General features: G+C 27.0%; 3 protein-coding genes across 3 annotated transcripts; all 3 read right to left on the reverse strand.

Annotated features, from left to right (window-relative positions):
- Positions 1-462: 462 nt before the first annotated feature.
- Positions 463-7,169, reverse strand: LOC105462193 (the record flags this gene model as incomplete). Its single annotated transcript, XM_011708720.1, has 9 exons — positions 6,867-7,169; positions 6,363-6,631; positions 5,868-6,023; positions 5,474-5,723; positions 1,728-1,996; positions 1,207-1,362; positions 764-1,016; positions 618-686; positions 463-552 (listed from the first exon to the last, which is right to left on the reverse strand). Coding segments are annotated over exons 1-9 (1,815 nt in total), but the record flags the coding sequence as incomplete, so codon positions are not given.
- A 4,773-nt stretch (positions 7,170-11,942) lies between these two features.
- On the reverse strand, positions 11,943-13,742 carry LOC105462192. Its single transcript, XM_011708719.1, has 5 exons — positions 13,485-13,742; positions 12,609-12,858; positions 12,479-12,547; positions 12,311-12,400; positions 11,943-12,110 (listed from the first exon to the last, which is right to left on the reverse strand). Exons 1-5 carry the CDS (start codon positions 13,682-13,684, stop codon positions 12,054-12,056), a joined length of 666 nt encoding a protein of 221 aa, XP_011707021.1. The 5' UTR covers positions 13,685-13,742; the 3' UTR covers positions 11,943-12,053.
- Positions 13,743-17,173: 3,431 nt separating this feature from the next.
- LOC105462194 lies at positions 17,174-18,310 on the reverse strand. The gene is made up of 5 exons (XM_011708721.1): positions 18,260-18,310; positions 17,825-18,074; positions 17,654-17,722; positions 17,481-17,570; positions 17,174-17,251 (listed from the first exon to the last, which is right to left on the reverse strand). The coding sequence occupies exons 2-5, from the start codon at positions 18,026-18,028 to the stop codon at positions 17,174-17,176; spliced, it is 441 nt and encodes a 146-aa protein (XP_011707023.1). The 5' UTR covers positions 18,029-18,074; positions 18,260-18,310.
- Positions 18,311-18,487: the final 177 nt, after the last annotated feature.

Here is an 18,487-nt window from a genome sequence, read left to right on the forward strand (position 1 = left end):
GTGCTCTTCCGATCTCTTACAATTAGTTTTAATTTTTGAGAAAAGAAAAAAAATCGACATTGAGATATTGATAAATTGATATGCAGACAAGATTTATTTATATATTTGATAGAATTGTTATCACGTCAGATTGGATTATATGATGTTTTTATTTTCGTTGACAGGAATTGTTTAATACAATATATTTAATAAGTAATAGATATTTTGAACTGGACCATAATGATTACGTACATTAAAATTGCCATGCAGAACTGAAAGAAAAACATATGAATTAATTCTTTTATTGCAATTTTATTTTTCATAGAATAAAAATTTTGTTCTAATAATGTCACCGCAAAGTAATTTTGAAACTGGGTACACGACACGTTCTCTTTTTCATGAAAGAAATATTATAACAATACAAAACATAACATTGAATTGACTATTTTATAGAAAAATAAGTAAACGCAAAAAAATTTTAACCTTTCGAAGAAATTCATGACCAAAATAGAAGAGACCCATTCCAGTGAATTTCAACGGATGATGCATTGTTTGTAGAGTAAACTGATAAATCTGTATATGGACTGTTGTTTAGTTTTAAATAATTTCTTACTACTTCTTGCTAAAATATTGTTTACCTCCTTCCAAATATCAGCGTATCGATGGATATGCGACAATTGATGAAATAATTTACCAATTTTGTTAGCCTGAAATTTGGAATTTATTATGGAATGTATATCTAAATAATAATTGAATAGAGATTTCGGGGCGCATTTTACCTTACCTTTTGCGTGACATTGTCGCAGGTGTAGTTTACGATGTAGATTCTTACCAATAATACAAAAACCCAAAAAATGATACTAATCCAATCATATATTGAGTAAATTTTTTCCCAATGTTCTTGTATTAGCATCCAATATAAATAATAGAATAGTGATGTTAAATATGATAGAAAGAATGCCATTTCAAAAGTCATTTGTACTGCAAATATCAAGTTTAACTCGCGAGCAAGGCGACATAATTCTAAATGAAGTTGCCTGCAAAAAATATACCTTTGTAGAAATGTAAAAAAATTATATATATTAAACGTACACAAACCACAATTTTTAGAATTAAAATAATTTTTATTATTTTTATGATTTCCATAGAAATCTATATCTGTTAATTAAATTTTATTATTAAGTAAGAATCGATAACCTAACGAAACATATGCAAGTATTGATTTACATTGACGTCCATAATGTTAGCTTGTAATTAGTATATAAAGTGTATTGATGAAAAGCGATCATAGATCTCTTCCATGTACATCTCAGCTCATGATCCTCTTTTTTTAGTAAGCATCGCATATGCTCATTTACTTTATCAAATCTAGTCCCAATGTACCTGTATAAATAATCTCTCAAAAATTGTAAAAGATATGATAGAATCTTTTATTTATATATAAATCTGACGTAGGTTCTTACATATAAATATGTATTATATTTTTACTTAAATAATTTAATTCGTATCGTTATATTATGACCAAATAGTATAATATCAGTTATTTATTGATTTAAAAATACCAAAAATTGTCATTTTGATAATTAAAATATTTTATTAATTACGAGAGAATTATAATTTTAAATAGATTTATGGAAACGTAATACTAAATTACAATTACATTATATAAAGCGCTCATGCATGTTGACGATCATGTGTGTATATGTACCTATATACACATAGTATGTTATTTATGTATCTATACAAACCATAAAAAGAAGGCAAATAACATATCCATAAACGCATTGATATGAAATCCATGATTTACTACGTGAGCTATATATAATCCGAAAGAAGCAGTTTCTTCCAAGCTCAACCACCATATCGTATCGATAAAATTCATTGCAAGGCTGTACACAATCCAGCAGATTATTATTTGTTTTGATCTCATATGTAGCTTTTCATACATTTTTGGAGTACCTAATTTCTCCAAAGTATCATCCACAACAGCAAGCTTCTTCATACTTATCTCAAATCTCTAAAACAACATTAAGTGATAATGTAAAACGTATTTGAAACAAACATTATGATTTTATAACTTAAGATGTAACTATTGAAACAGGCTTTTAAAGAAAATTGTTACAGTTGTAAATTTGAACGTATTGTTATATTAAAAATACCTTTTGATGATAGAAACTCATAACTATGCATATAAATGAAAGCAAAAAGTAAGACTCTTCAGAGATTTTCAAAACAGCCGAATCAATTAACGTTTTCCGTGTAAAATGGGTTGACAGATGGAAAAAAAGATATACATAAGCGAACCAGATTATCAAAGAACATAGAATATTTAAGTGTACAATCCATTTATTTAATTGTTTTCTGGGGTAAAAGCCTAAACCCATTATAAAGCACGTAAGAAAGAAAGGACGCAATATCTGTTGAAGTGTGACCACCATAATTGTTAGTATTACAGACTATTCACATTTACTTGTATCAAGTAAGTTTAAGTTCACTCGCCAAGGATATCGCGATTGTGTCGACTTGCAACGATAGTGGATCTGCGTATAAGATGTATGGTCATTATTATATGTTTGTTCATTAGCGCTCACGTCTATTAAAATAATGGATTCTATTATTTGCTGGACGAAAGAAATGACTCAGCATTGAATTTTTATGTTACAGATTATTGACATTATTAAGTTATTTTGATAATTAATTTTGTTAATTTTGTTTTATTTAACATCAATCTAATTACAAGCCACAAGAAAATCAAAAGACGCAGGCCGATCTCATTGCCTGTATATGGTCGCGTATTGTGAAACACCACGGTATCTCTTGATTTTACTGACAACTGCAAATTGGCATTAATTTTTTATATCAAACCTTTTTTTATACGGAGGACGTGAGTTCTTGGCGTCATTTTTCTACCTTTTTTATAAACGTAATTTTTTTTGTACTAATATTACATTATTTTTCTAGTAACTTTTACCATATATAAATGAGTAAGAATGTGTTGGACTGTGGTGAAACGTATCGGGAACGATTTGGGTTGTATTAAGATGTTTAGTATAGAGGTGAAGGGGGTGAGGGGGGGGGGGTGAGGGAAATAAGGATGGAAATGCATGTGGGTGGATGAGGATGGAGACTGTATCGGGATCATATCGGGACGTGTCGAAATGTAAGTATCGCTGTCTTTGCAGTGAATAGGAGGGTGATGGAAAGGGTTTGCGTATAGGTGAATAGAGTATAGATGGAGATATGTAAGTATAGGTATGGAGAGATTTGTTTATGCGTATGCGAATATTAAAGGTTTTTCACTTTCCAAAAAATTTACAATCGGAGAACGGGACGATGACGTTACTGAAATATAATTTATCTCATTTTTATATAAAAATTAAAAATCTCTTAACCCATCATAGTCACACTGGGTCAAAATGACCCGAGCATAATCTTTTATGCTATAGATTTCAGAATCTTTCCTGGCTTAGGAAGGGCGCGCACCCGCCATCTACTGGTTGTTTATTTGAATATTAATAATACTAATTATTTTTGCAGTTATTATAATTTTGTTTAACAGAAGAATAGTTATGTCAGTAATAAATAGGCTTTTATCCCAATTTAATATCTTTCTACATGTAAAAAACAACCATCTTCAATCTTCAAAATAAATACCTTTTTTGAAACACGTGTAATCATACTATTTTTTTTTAAGTACATCATCTTAAGAGTATTAAGCTAAAATTTTATTTAAAAATATTAAAAATTAAAAAAGTTATTAGTTATTAGTTATTAGTTATTAGTTTTTAGTTAAAAAACTCATTTTTTTGAAGTTAACATGTTTACGATTTTTTTTTAATGTTAAGATTAAATTTTTTACTAAAACGCTATTGTTCCATTTTTTTAAAGGTTGAAATTATATACTGTTTTTGAAGTTAATGAAACTAATATTGCTGATTTGATAACACTTTAAAAACGATTTGGGTCATCTTGTCCCAGTATGACCATCGTGTAACTGTTATGAAGTGTGACCATGAAGAATTAATATTCAAAGTAGAAAAAAATTAAAGATTTCCATTACATAATATGATTCCAAAAAATCAACTAAGTCTATTAAAAATTTCATCAATTTAGTCGTTTTTTTTAAATATTATGATATCGTGTCTTCGCTCAACTTGACAGTTCGAGTTAATTAAAATATCCGGATCGATCTTACTGCTCGTATACAGGTGCGTATACTTGATTTAAGACTCTACCGTGTCTCCTGATTTATTTCTTTTCTCAATGCGTTTATAATTTAAATTTAATAAAAAAATAAATTGCATTGCTTATTGTATAATAATAATAATAATAATAATAATAATAATAGAGAGAACAGGTAAGATTAAGCACATTCCAATGAGTTTAATATTAAGTTTAATATTAAATATTTTAAATATTAACACTTAAGTAATATCATAGTATCAAGTATAATATAGTATTTAATGCTTTTAATATAAAATAATGATAACAAATAAATATATTACAACCCATAATTATATTTACGTACATGATATGCCCGTACCGGCACGTAGTTCACAACTGAAAAATATAATTAATAAATGAATATAAGAAATATTATCAAGCACCATTTGATTTCCTTCAACTCAAAAATGGCATTTTATTTATCTCTTATAATTATTGTACATATTGTAATGTAAAGTTAAAAAATTTATGTAACTTATTTGTAAGTTTAAAAAGAAATATTACAACATGGTATAATTGTGATTACATTAGTTGAATAACATAACTATAATTGTATAATTCAAATAAATTTAAATTGAAAAGAATTGTATAATTACAATCAGTAATTTTTATCTTCTTGCGATGCTAGATTTGATGACTTGCGATGTTGCTGAATTAATTATTATTTTTTTAAGACAAATGTTTATACTTTTAACATTTGTATCATGATAATCATGATTGTTGCAATTGTCATGCAGCACTGAAAAAATATTATATTATTAATTTATTAACTTTCACGACGTACATTACAAGTTGCATTTTATTGAAATAGGATAAGCTGAAAGTTAAAAGCAGCACATTGTATGTAATGCTTAGTAATAATTTTCTTTATTTATAATCTTAACAGAAATTCTCTTGGAGTGTTTGTATCTTATGCAAATTATAATGTAGAAATAATGTAAAAAGGTAAGTGTAAATAGAAACCTTCCGAAGAAATTGGTTGCCAAAATAAAAGAGACCCATTCCAGTAAACTTTAACGGATGATGCATGTTTTGCAAAGTAAACTGATATATCTGCAAATTGTTTTTTAATTTTAAATCATTTGTTTTATCTTGTACTTTCTCTACCCTTAGAATATTTTTTACCTCTTTCTTAATATCAGAATATCGAGAAACTTTTGTCAATTGCAAATAAATTATTTTATCAATTTTATTAGCCTAAAATTTTTAATTTATTATTATTAAATATATATATTTTTTATTGAAAATTTATATTACCTTATTCTTTTACCTTTACACTGATATTTTCGCAGATGCAATTTATAATACAAAGTTTTACCAGAAATACAATAGCCCATAATAGTACATGGCACCATGCAATTATTGGTATTTCCGCTCTATCTTCTCGCATTAGCATTCCGTACAAATAATAACACGAAGATGTTAAGGTTAATAGGTAAGATGCCATTTGGAAAGTCATTTGCGTCCCAAACATTAGATTTAATTCGCGTGCAATGCGACATAATTCTAAATGAAGATGCCTGCCGAAAGATAAATTTTGTTATTAGAGGATAGAAATTGTTAGAATTAACGGGAAATGGTTTTTATAATTTATCGTTAACTTTTGTATTATTAGATCAATACTGATCAATAATTTGTGTAAATATATACGTGTATCTATTTACATTAAGCTCCACAATATGTTTGTAATTGTTAATGTATAAGAAGTGTGCCGATAACCGACTACGAATTTCTTCCATGCATCCTTCAAGCCGCACTTCTCTTGCACTAGTAAGCATTGTATATGCTCGTTCACTTTGTCAAATCTGCTACCAATATACCTGTATTGCAAAAGACATCTCGTAAATTCTAAAATCGTTGATCCTAATCTTTGAATGAAAAATTTTTATTATTAAATTATTTATTATTAAAATATAATATAATTTAATTAAGAAAGATTATATTTACAGTCACAGAATAATATATCATATTTTAGATAAAGTTGTGTTGAAATGTTCTCATTAAAAATGTTATAAACAATTGCATTTTACTTATTAAAAAATTGTAAGAACTGTGTGAGTACAAAGTACTTATACTAATTGTAAAAATACAGTTTGAAATATGCATTAATACTTTGATAAATGCGGATTTAATATATGGATAACGTAATAAATACAAACCACATGGAGATAACAAATGCCAAATCCACAAAGGTGTTGACATGACAAGTGTGATTATATAAGTGGGGTATGATGAATCCCCAAGAATTAGTTTCTTTTCTATGCAGCCACCACTTTGTATCGCAAAAATTGGTGGCGAGACTGAACACAAACCATCCAATCACTACTCGTTTTGACCACGTATGCATTTCTTGATAGATTTTCGGAGTTCCCAACTCTTCTAATGTATCGTCCACAACAGCAAGCTTTTTCATACATATTCGAAACCTCTGAAATAATATTAGGCAAGTATTTAAAAGATATTATTAAATTATTATATTTTTATAATAAGAAATATGTCTATGCAGAAATTAACGTAATAAAGAATAATTATTATATGAATTAAATATTGGTTTACATAACAAACATATATAATTATTTCAATATTATAACTTTTGACTAACATAATTAATATTAATCTAAATGTATAACATTTTTTATAAATTATGAAACACGAAATTCAACCTTCTCATAATATATACTAAGGATTACAGATGTAATTGTGGTAATGATGTTGATCTCCATAACGACGATACTAATGGTAGCCCGAAATATAGCTCTCAGTGATACAGAGCTCACCATATAGTAAAAAAGGTAGCCATAAACAAACCATATTGTTACAGAATATAAAATACTTAAATATATAATCCACCCATCTCCCGGTTTTAGTTCCTTTAAGGGATAGACACCTAAACCAATAATAAAGCCCGTAATAAAAAGAGGTCTGAGAGCTTGTTGGATCGCAGTCGTCATAGTCGTCATCGCCATTGCAATGCAACACTGAGCATCCGTTTAAACTTATTTTTCAGGATCGCAATGACATTGCATCGCAATTACATTAATTGGAAATTATAGTATTTTTTTAATAATTACGGTATGTAGCACTTATGCAAATTAAAATGATCGATCCGCTCTGATGAATGAATAATACGATTCATCATTAAACCATAAGATTGCAAACGAAATCATTAAATGATGTGATATTGATTAATTGTTTTATGTTTTTTTATACAAAACAAATATGTTTAATATTATTCTTATTAACATCATTTTACATGCATTACTAATCACTACATGAGAATTAAGAAATATATATGTTTTTTGTATTTTAAAATATTGTAACTAAGCAAATATGTTTAAGATGATAACTGTAATTTTTTTTAGTCAAAAAGTCATTATTAAGAAAAAAAAATCAATTTACAAGAATCAGTTAATAAAAAATTCATTGTACATACCTATTAAATTTGTAAACGTTAAAGAATCTTTCAAAAAATATAATCAATAAATGATAATACATTATATTAATATAATATAAAAAAATATTAATATATTAATGCTAATATAATTATTTGCAGTGCAAACAATTATTTAAATTTATTTTTGTTTATTAAATATAAATACAAATATTAAAGAAGAATTTAAGAGATAATAATATCACATATATCTTTTTCTACTTTTGATTGTAATATGTTAGATTATGCTTAATAAGATACTTATCAACAATGTCATTTATGGGAACAATATCTTTTTGCACCATAAAAAGAACAGCAGTGATCATCCAAACGAAGAACTGAAAGAAAATATCAAACAAAAATATCGTTAACGAAGTTTTTCAGCTTACAATAAATATAAGCTCAGTTTTTATACAGAGTGCCCGGTATTCAATGGTAAAGCGCTCGTGGGCAAGGCTGAATCGAAAAGTCCTCTACCAATTTGTGATCTTCGCAATAGTTCGAAGAATCGAGATAATTATTTAAAAAATAATTTACGCCAAGTATATAAAAAAGTATTGTACATTACATTTTTTCTAAATCAAAAATATTATTTTAACAAATAAAAGTTGTCCAAAAACAAATATAAGATCATACCAATTATCAATTAAGTATTTGATTAGACATAAAGACAAAAATATTTTATTCCAAACCAAAAATATTTTTTTAATAAACCATTTAAACCAAAAGTATATGGAGCAAAAGTTTAATGCCATTGTCTTTTCAAATAATTTTAAGTTTTATAAAACAGGCTTAAAGTGACTAAAATGACCAAATGATTTAGGAAAGATGTAATATACGATTCTTTTTTATATACTTGGCGTAAATTTTTTTAAAATTATTAGTATCTCGATAACTCTTGCGAAGATCGCAAAATAGTAGAAGACTATTCAATTCAGTTTAGCCCACTCTACCTATCCACGAGCGCTTTATCATTGAGTACCGGACACCCTGTATAAAGATATATAAATGTTACTAACCTTACGAATAAAGTCGTAGCCAAAATAAAACAGACCCAGTCCGCTAAACTTTAACGGTCGTAGTGATATTTGCAAAACAAATTGAGAAATCTGCATTACGTAATAATGTGATTTTTATTTAAATATTTTTCAACAAAGATTATTTAATTAGAATTGAGAGATGATATATGGTAAAAGAGCTCACCTCTTCGCGTACATCAACAAAACAGATAAGATTTGTTAATCTATGGATAACATCTGTAGTCTTTCGCGCCTGGAATAATATATAAATTATATATTTTATAATACCATTTAATTTAATTTTTTTTAATAAAGAAGTTTTTACACTTTTTATCTTAATTAAGATTGAAAAGAAGATTATTTTGGTAGTATTAACATATTTAAAAAATAAATAAATTTTCAGCTCTTTATTGTAAACAATAGTCAGAATAAGAGACCAAAGATGAGCAAAAAAAAAGGTGTCAGTTAATATTCAATATTACTATGTGATTTTTACATACATATTCTAGTTTCAACGAACTGCCGTTACTATCGAATTCAACGCAGCCTTGATCGAAACAGAACGATATTATCACGTTTATTAAATTGACAATCAATTTACTAAGTACTGATGCTCACGTCTAATAAATTTCCCCTCCCTCGCAACGCCAAATAAATGCTAACTTGCATCTATAGAATCCACTCTCACCATATCTGTAAAGAAATTTATTGGGAAAAAATATCACCTCACACACACACACACACATGTTCTCAGTCAGAAATTTATTTTCGCTCGTCTTTGGTCTCTTATCCTGACTATTGTTAATATATTTATTTTTATGTAATTATTATTCAAAATTTTTAATCTTTCAGAGAGATTGAGAAGATTATATTATATAGCTTTTTTATTTGTAAAAACAATTTTCCCAATCTATTGAAAGTATTTACCTTTGCGCTAACACTTTCGCATATATGATTTAGTGATATGAGCTTTATTAAAAATATGATAAACCATGTATTGCTACATAGCAGTACATTTAATATTACATTATCTTCATACATTATTTTATGGTGTAATATTGTGTAATATTCAAAATTAAACATCCCGATTAAGATAACAAAATATGATAGCATCTGCAGAGTCATTTGTATTCCAAAGAAGTTATTTATATCGCGAGCAGTTCGGCATAGTTCCAAATGAAGATGCCTAGAAATGTACATATATAAACAAATATATATTTAAAAAGAAATATTGATATTTATTTTTTATATTCTTTATGAGACATATACGCATTGTTTGTCTCTTAAACGAATTATAAAGTTAAATCTATCAAAAGATTGATTATGTCGTGAAACATTGAAAAAGTTATCTTTACATTATGTTACATAAATTAATTAGAATACATTTAAATTTACTGATTTTACTGTTTTTTATATCTACATATACAATTGACATAAAATTACTACAAATTAACACAAGAACATAAATTAGATATATTGCAACATAATAAATAAAATACATTTGATCAGTGAAATTATTTTTTATAAATTATCTCAGAAATTTTTCTGTCACATCAGCGCGTATCAATTTACATTATAGTCCATAACACACGCTGGCGATTCTCAGCGTTTCGAATATAGCTACTAACGAAAATAAACTTTTTCCATTTGCATCTTAACCCACAATCTTCTATTTCTGATAATTGTATGATGTGGTCGTTTATTTTATCCAGACTAAAACCGATGTGCCTGCAATTTAAAAAATGTTGAGGGAAAAATGTGGATAATTAAATTGTTTTATACAATATAACAGAGTAAAAACAAAGTGAAAAGTTATTTAATTATTTTTTTCTGTTTAAAATTTCATATTATTTTATATATGAATATTTTAGAAAAGTATGTGTATTACAAACTCCTGAATAAGCACATAGTGGAGAATAGATTATACGTATATAATAGTAGAAAAAAAAGCCAATTTGTAGTAACATTAATTTGAGAATTGTTAAATAATTACAACGAAATAAAATTTACGAACCTTAGAAGAAGCATAAACTTTATATCCATGATGGTATTAATTTGTAAACTATAATCCATAACCATAGGAATAATTATGGCCTTTGTATCATTATAATATTTTAAACACAATAAAGAATCGAAAATCCATGATATGCACGTCATGAACATCAACATAATCAAGGCCCATTTTATCAAATTTCTCAATCTGTGATATTCTTTAAGCATTCCGAGTTCTTCTAATGTATCATTCACAAGATCGAGTTTTTTTATACATATGTAGAATTTCTAAGAATAACAGTAGCACAGAAATATGGTATATGCAACTATGACAACTGTTTAAATAAATACAATATAACTCCGTAACGATATATTTTATAACATATTTTGTAAAGTAATGTAAATATAATAAAAAATTAAGATTTTATATTAAATTATCTGAAAGATAAATTGATATATTGAAACATTTACTAGCTAATTACAAGCTTTGGCTCTTGCAGAAATAAATTAACGTAGATTGAATCCGATGTACAAAATTTTATTTTATCACTTTTCAAATAAAAAAAAAATAAAGTTACTTTCAGTAAAAAGTGGTATTGTGTGTCATCTGTTACGTTTTAAATACCACTCTTATTATAGTATAAAGAAACTATACCTCGTGTTTGCGAACAGTGATAATTATGGATATCATTGTCACAAATAAATTTATTATTATCAAGAAGGAACTTAGAAAACTTTGTTTTGTCATAGGAAACTGAATTTGTATATAATAAAGCACACAGGCATAAACACTCCACACAATTAATATGTATACGATGCTCAAGCGATATCTCGGTTGACCCAGCGGATATCTGAGAATCCCGCAACCAAAGATAAATGTGACTAAAGAAAGAGGTTTTATAGCCTTTTCTGTATCACTCATGGTACCAATCGTGATTCGAAACGCTCCCAATTCCATGCACTAACTAAATTAAAATTGTACAGTTGAAATGCTTGCAGTGTGCAAACGCCATCATGAAATAGCATTTGATTATATCGTCGCATTAACACTTAAATTATTTAGCAACCGTAATTGAAATAATCGATTTGCACTTATGAAATATTTACACTTACTTTATAACTGCACCTTGCCTATTTTGTTACTCTTCACACACACACACGCGCGCGCGCACGCACGCGTGTTTATATGATTATATTTTGGAACAGGAAATGAAATATTGATAGAATTCTTATAGAATTTTATGATATTATTTTATTACTATTGATACATCAATTTGAGTGTCATTAAAACAGTTACGAAGAATAATTAATTTTGATAAATTTATGAATTATATGTTAGAAACGTATCTCAACAATGGATCAGCTTTGTTATTTTCTTGAAGAACAATTATACAAATATTTACAAATTGTTAGGGTATTTCCATTTGTCTCATAATAATTACAAAAGTTAAAATTGTTATACACAACTGAAACGAAATATATCAATTAACTTCTTTGTGTTGCATAAAAATTTTATTAAAATACATATGCGTATAAGTTATGGATTAAAAATGATCAAATAATTTGTAAAAAAGATATTAATAATTTTATATAAGGTGTGAAATCATTTTTAAAGCATATCTACACAAAGCAAAATAAAATAGTGAAAAAATTAAATGCATTGAACCTTTCGCAAAAATGAATTGCCAAAGTAGAAAAGACCCATTCCAGTAAATTTCAATTGATGGTATCTTATTTGTAAAGTAAACTGACAAATCTGTGGATAAATATATGTTATTCATGTTTACTTAATTTGTTGTATTTATTCTATTAATTATATGTTACTTATTATTACCTCTTTCCAAACATCTGCATATCGAAGAGCACTTGACAGTTCATGAATTATATTGTCAATTTTATTAGCCTAAAATTTGAAATTTATTAATACGAATTATACAATATATTTGTGAATTGTGTGACTTTACCTTTAAAGAAACACTTTCACATGTGTAATTTACAATATAGACTTTTAATAAAAATAAAAAGATCCACATGTTAACATCAAACCAGAAATATATTGACAATAATTCTCTATATTCTCTCATTATCAACTGGCATACTAAATGGCATAGTCCTGTTAAGTATAATAAACAGGATGTCATTTCGAAAGTCATTTGCATTCCAAATATCAAATTTAATTCACGAGCAAGACGACATAATTCTAAATGTAAGTGCCTGTTGAAAGATATATTTTTATTAGTGAAAGGATTATTATGCATGGCAATTTTATATAAATGCAAGATCTAAATAATTTTTATTATCTAAAATAGAATTTTGTCCAGTCGATGATGTCTTAAAAAGAATTCGATGAAATGAAAATATCAAATCTTTTCTATTTTAAGAAATGTTGTCTACACATTTCACATTATACAAAATAATTGGACATATGTAATTAAAAAAAAAACAAATTGTTTTCTTGCGCGGATAAGAAGCGAATCAGAGCTAACATATATGTGATTAAAGTATGCTCGAATAAAAATTTCCTAAATTTAAAGTAAACTACACTATAACTTTAAAAATATTAATAAAAATTAAATATTTATTTAAAATTTTAATAAAAATAATAAAAATATATTTAAAACACAAGCAATATAAAATGTATACAAATGACAAAGATAATCAAATTGAAATGAATACCTTATTTAGAAAAAAGGAACATTATCAAGGTATGTAGCCGATATAAGAAAAATAATAAAATCAAACGATTTGAATACGTAAAAGAAAAAGAACGTATTGATATAGATTTGCTTTACGATTTCGCATGCAGTTGCATACTCTTTTCCTTAATTATATCAATTTACATTAAAATCCACAATGTTTGTTTATAATTGTCCGTATACAAGGTGTATCGATGAAGAACAATCATAGGTTTTTTCCATGTACATCTCAGCCCATGTTCTTCTTTCACTAATAGGTTACGCATATGTTCGCTTACTTTGTCAAATCTGGTGCCAATGTACCTATTCAGACAATAAATTATAAAATATGTGACCTCGAACATTTAACATTTATATCTGACTTCTTTATAAAGTTTATGTAATGTGGGATCGCGCGTGATCGACTATTGATTATCGATTATTGGGGCGAACGCGTTTCGTGATACCATTAGCGCCGCTTCGGTCGCGCGCGAGGAAAAGACGGGGCAATCGCCGGAGCACGCTTAACGAAATAAGAGAGCAAGGGTCCTGAGTCCGCGAATGAGTGAACAAAGAGTGAGCATAGTGCGATTGTTTCGGTTTGTTGCAAATCGCGAGCCGCGAGTTACGAGAGAGTTACGAGTTACGAGTTAAAAGACAGAGTTAAAAGACTGTGCTTTATAAAGAACTTGCTATCCCGGTGTAATAAAACTGTTACGTTGACATTAAGAATACGAACTTTTGCTTGCCTTACGACTATTGTGCTATCTATTTTATTTATTGGAAACATATCTAATTATCACTTGAAATAGAACCTATTTTTTTATACTATATAAAATTCCACAGTAATTTTATTAGGGAAAATTACATTTTAAAATTTATGGAATAATGTCATTGTCAAATCACACATAAAGTTCCAAATTTTTTTACTTAAGATGGTAATATTTACATGTTAACGGTGTGATTAATTAACGATAAAATAATAAAACGTAGAGGAAAGTATTAAGAGATATGTTCCAAATATGAGATAGCGGGGGGAGGCTTCTATTAAATAATAGAACGTCATGTATTGGTTCCACCATGAATTTATTGCTTTTGGGATGTTTCTGTTAATAGATTTTACTCCCAGAGAGCAATAAGTTCATAGTGAAGTCAACACATGGTGCCTATTATTTAACAGAAGACTCGCTAGGTCTTATATTAGCGGACTCTCCTCTATATTATATTTTTATGGAGAATAAAATATAATTGCATAAACTAACATAAATTTATAATATGATTAAATATTGTAAATATTGTACAAACCATAAGATTGAGATAAATAATAAATCCACCAACGTATTAATATGAATAGTATAATTTGTCACGAAAGAAATGTATAAATACGAAAGATAGTTTCCAGTTAGCTTCTGCTGCCACGATATCGCCTCATAAAAGTTTATAAATTGTATGTATATGAGCCATCCTATTATCAATCTTTTGTTCCAAGTATGCATTTTCTGATATATTTTTGGAGCGCCTAATTCTTCCAAGGTATCGTCCACAATTGCAAGCTTCTTTAAACATATTGCAAATCTCTGAAACAATATTGGATAATAAGTTTGTAAAATAATTTGCTTATTTCTGAAACAATATGTCAGATAATGAAATCTGTGATGTAATTTTGAAATGCGAGTAATTATTTGTATAATATGGAATGTGGAACACTTGAAAATCTTAAAGTGCATTGTTTGAACTGTTAATTATTTTTTTGTGTAACACAGAGTTGTCATATCGGAAATTAATATAGGATCGTGAGATACCGTTAAAATGTCAGGCAGCTCGATCGGGATGCTCACTTCTTATATTAAAAGATACCGATAAAAACTACAAATTTTAACAATGTGCTCAGGTTTTACTGCAATTCTCAAATCTTGAGATTAGGCTTTACTTTAATTAAAATATTTTTTTCAATTTATTAAAAAATAGATAAAATATGTTTATATCATAAATTTTATTTTTATTTATCACTTTTTTTGAAGGAGAAGCACTTGGCATTTTTCGTAGAAATCTTATTCTTTTGCTATCATGTCTCTCTCTCTATCTCTCTCTGGCACTCAACAATTAAATTTATTAAAAATAATAAATATATACGTGTGATATATGAACATACACATACAATATATAATTTATAAAAATATAATACAGCTTGTATATAAATACACTGAAACGGAATTATATACCTTTCGATAATAATGACACGTAATCGTACACACAATCGAAGTGAATATGTTCATCTCAAGTGTGACTATAATAAATATGGTTCGACCTAATAATTTGATAGTAAAAATAGTTATCATATAATAAAGGATGTAGAAGTAAGCGAACCAGATTGTCAGAGAATATAGAATACTTAAGTTTATAGTCCATCGAATTTTCGACTGTTTTCTAGGGTAAAAATCTAAACCAACAATCAAGCACATAACAAAAATAGGATGCAACATTTGTTGGACAGTGATCACCATGATTATCGTTTTGAAAGTTTACACTGACTGTCTGTTTAAGCTCATTTAGCACGAGTATAGCGGTAATTTCCAGCAATAGTAGATCTTCGTAATTGCAATATATGATGCATTCAGCACTTATCCATATTAAAATGATCGATCCATTTTCAAATGCAATAGAAATAAGTCAATATTGAATCTTGCATGTAGCAAATAACTTAAACGATGTTTCTAATTTGTATGACATGTTTATATTCTACAATGCAAGTACATGTAATATATTTTCTAGCAATATTAATTTATATAATGCAATTATTATTGTGTACCATTATATTTTATGGTATATAATAAGACTAACAAGCAATGAGTCTATAATAATGAGGTAAAAATAGTGTCACATTTTAATGAAGAGAGGAACAGACATGGAAAAGGCATAATTGAAAAAGCTAAATAAAAGTTGTAAAAATTTATTTTAAATTTATATTACATTTAAATTAAAAGTAAAATATAAAAAGAGTAGATTACATTAATAAGTTAAAAGTATAGTCATAATATATATTATATATAATATATAATATAATTTTTATATTATTAGTGAATTTATACAGTATTTATTTAATATATTGAAATTCATTTGTCTGCTGCATCGTGATTGCATCAAGTTGCAATTATAGCATGTCGTAATCGTAGTTAAATTTACATCTATGTCTAGCACATTTACATGTATTAAAAGAAATTACATAAATCAAATTTATATTAACTATGTTCAACATTATGTATATATTTCCATATAATCGATCTGCTTATAATTACATACATGTATTAACGAACGAAAAGAGAATGTTGATAATTACACTCTATTTATTAATATCAATTTTATTTAAAACAATGTAATAATACAGTCACAAGGAAAACAAATAAACATTTTATAAATTAACAAGTGTTAAATTTAGAAAGATAAATTTACATTAAAGTTATGTACAATACATTTCTGATGAATAATATAATATTTTATTAATGTGAAATCTTCTAAGAGAATTTGTTAAAAGATTTATAGTAGGATTTTTAAGGTAGATAGTGCTGAGAAGTCAATAATTTCTAATCATTTTTATATATATTAATTTATACAATTGCTGACTTCTTCGTATTGCCTTTGCCAAAGAAACAATGCAACTCGATTTAGTCATTTACAAACATTAGTCATTAAAATTTAAAAAATTTGCGCACTGATAACAATATAACTTACATTTGTAAGCAAAATAATATATACTCTTGCAATTTACATCGATAAAATAAGAATATATATTTTGATTTGCAAAGAACAGTTTTAATATGTTATATCATGTTGCATCTCTTCGGGAAATTTGATTTTTAAAAACCCATGAACGCTTTAGATGCGCCCGGCATTTGGATTACAATAGTCACAAACGTCACAATTGTGATGATAAACTGAAAAAATCGTGTTGATTAATTTTAATGTAGGCAACAGTTTTGGTAAAAGATAAATAAAGATAATAATCTAGACTGGTTTTTTATATATTGATTTATGTGTTTGTTATGCAAAAAATAGTATCAAAATACAAGCAATAATGATAAATATTTAGTCTTATAATTTAGTGTACGATATAAAAATAAAAAGATTTAATAAAGTATAAAAATATTTTTCACAGAAACGAACTTTTCGCAAGAAGTCATTGCCAAAATTGAAGAGACCTAATGCAGACAATTTCAATGGTCGATGTATTATTTGCAATGTAAACTGGAAGATCTGCACACAGAGTGATTGTTATTGAAACGTAAACCATTTATACATCAGTTGCCTCTTATTATTGAAACTTATAAATATTTTACCTCGTCACGAATGTCAGCATATCGAAGAGAATGTGTTAATCGATGAATCATTTTATTCATTTCATTAGACTAAAAATAATAATTTGTCATAAATATATAAATAAATATATATATATATATTACATAAAGATAATAATAAATATATATGTATATATATTACGTAGGAATTACCTTAGCGCTAACACTTTCGCAAATATAATTTAAGGAGAATAGCCTGGCCACAAAAAATAGTACCAACAAATAAACGTGAATCCAATCTATTAGCGATGATATATATTTATCATGTGCTGTTATATGTATAAAAGTATAACGAAATAATCTTGTCAGATATACCAAATAAGCTACCATTTCCATAGTCATTTGTATTTCAAACATTGCGTTTAACTTGCGAGCAAGTTGACACAATTCTAAATGAAGATGCCTGTCGAAAACATATTTATTATTAATAATAGTATAAAAAATTGTGAAAAAATTGAAAATTATTTTCCAATTTAAACTGTATTATCAAAATTATATATATATCTAAACAAATCTCAAATTTCTGTCAAATCCTGAGTGTACTTTAATGCTTGATTCGATCAATAACTTATTTAAGTACATTCGTACACCGATTTACATTGTGGTCCAGAACACGCGCTTGTAATTACTAATACACAAGATGTATCGACGAGTGGGCGCTGCTATTTTTCTCCATGTATGTCTTACACTACGTTCCTCTTTTAACAACAAATATCTCATATGTTCATTTAGTTTGTCAAATCTGGTGCCAATGTACCTGCGAAGGAAAAATTCAGTACAGTTTCAAAATTTATATATATATATACCTATATATAT

This window comes from Wasmannia auropunctata, unplaced genomic scaffold, assembly GCF_000956235.1.
Source record: "Wasmannia auropunctata unplaced genomic scaffold, wasmannia.A_1.0 LD268711.1, whole genome shotgun sequence".
NCBI lineage: Eukaryota > Metazoa > Arthropoda > Insecta > Hymenoptera > Formicidae > Wasmannia > Wasmannia auropunctata.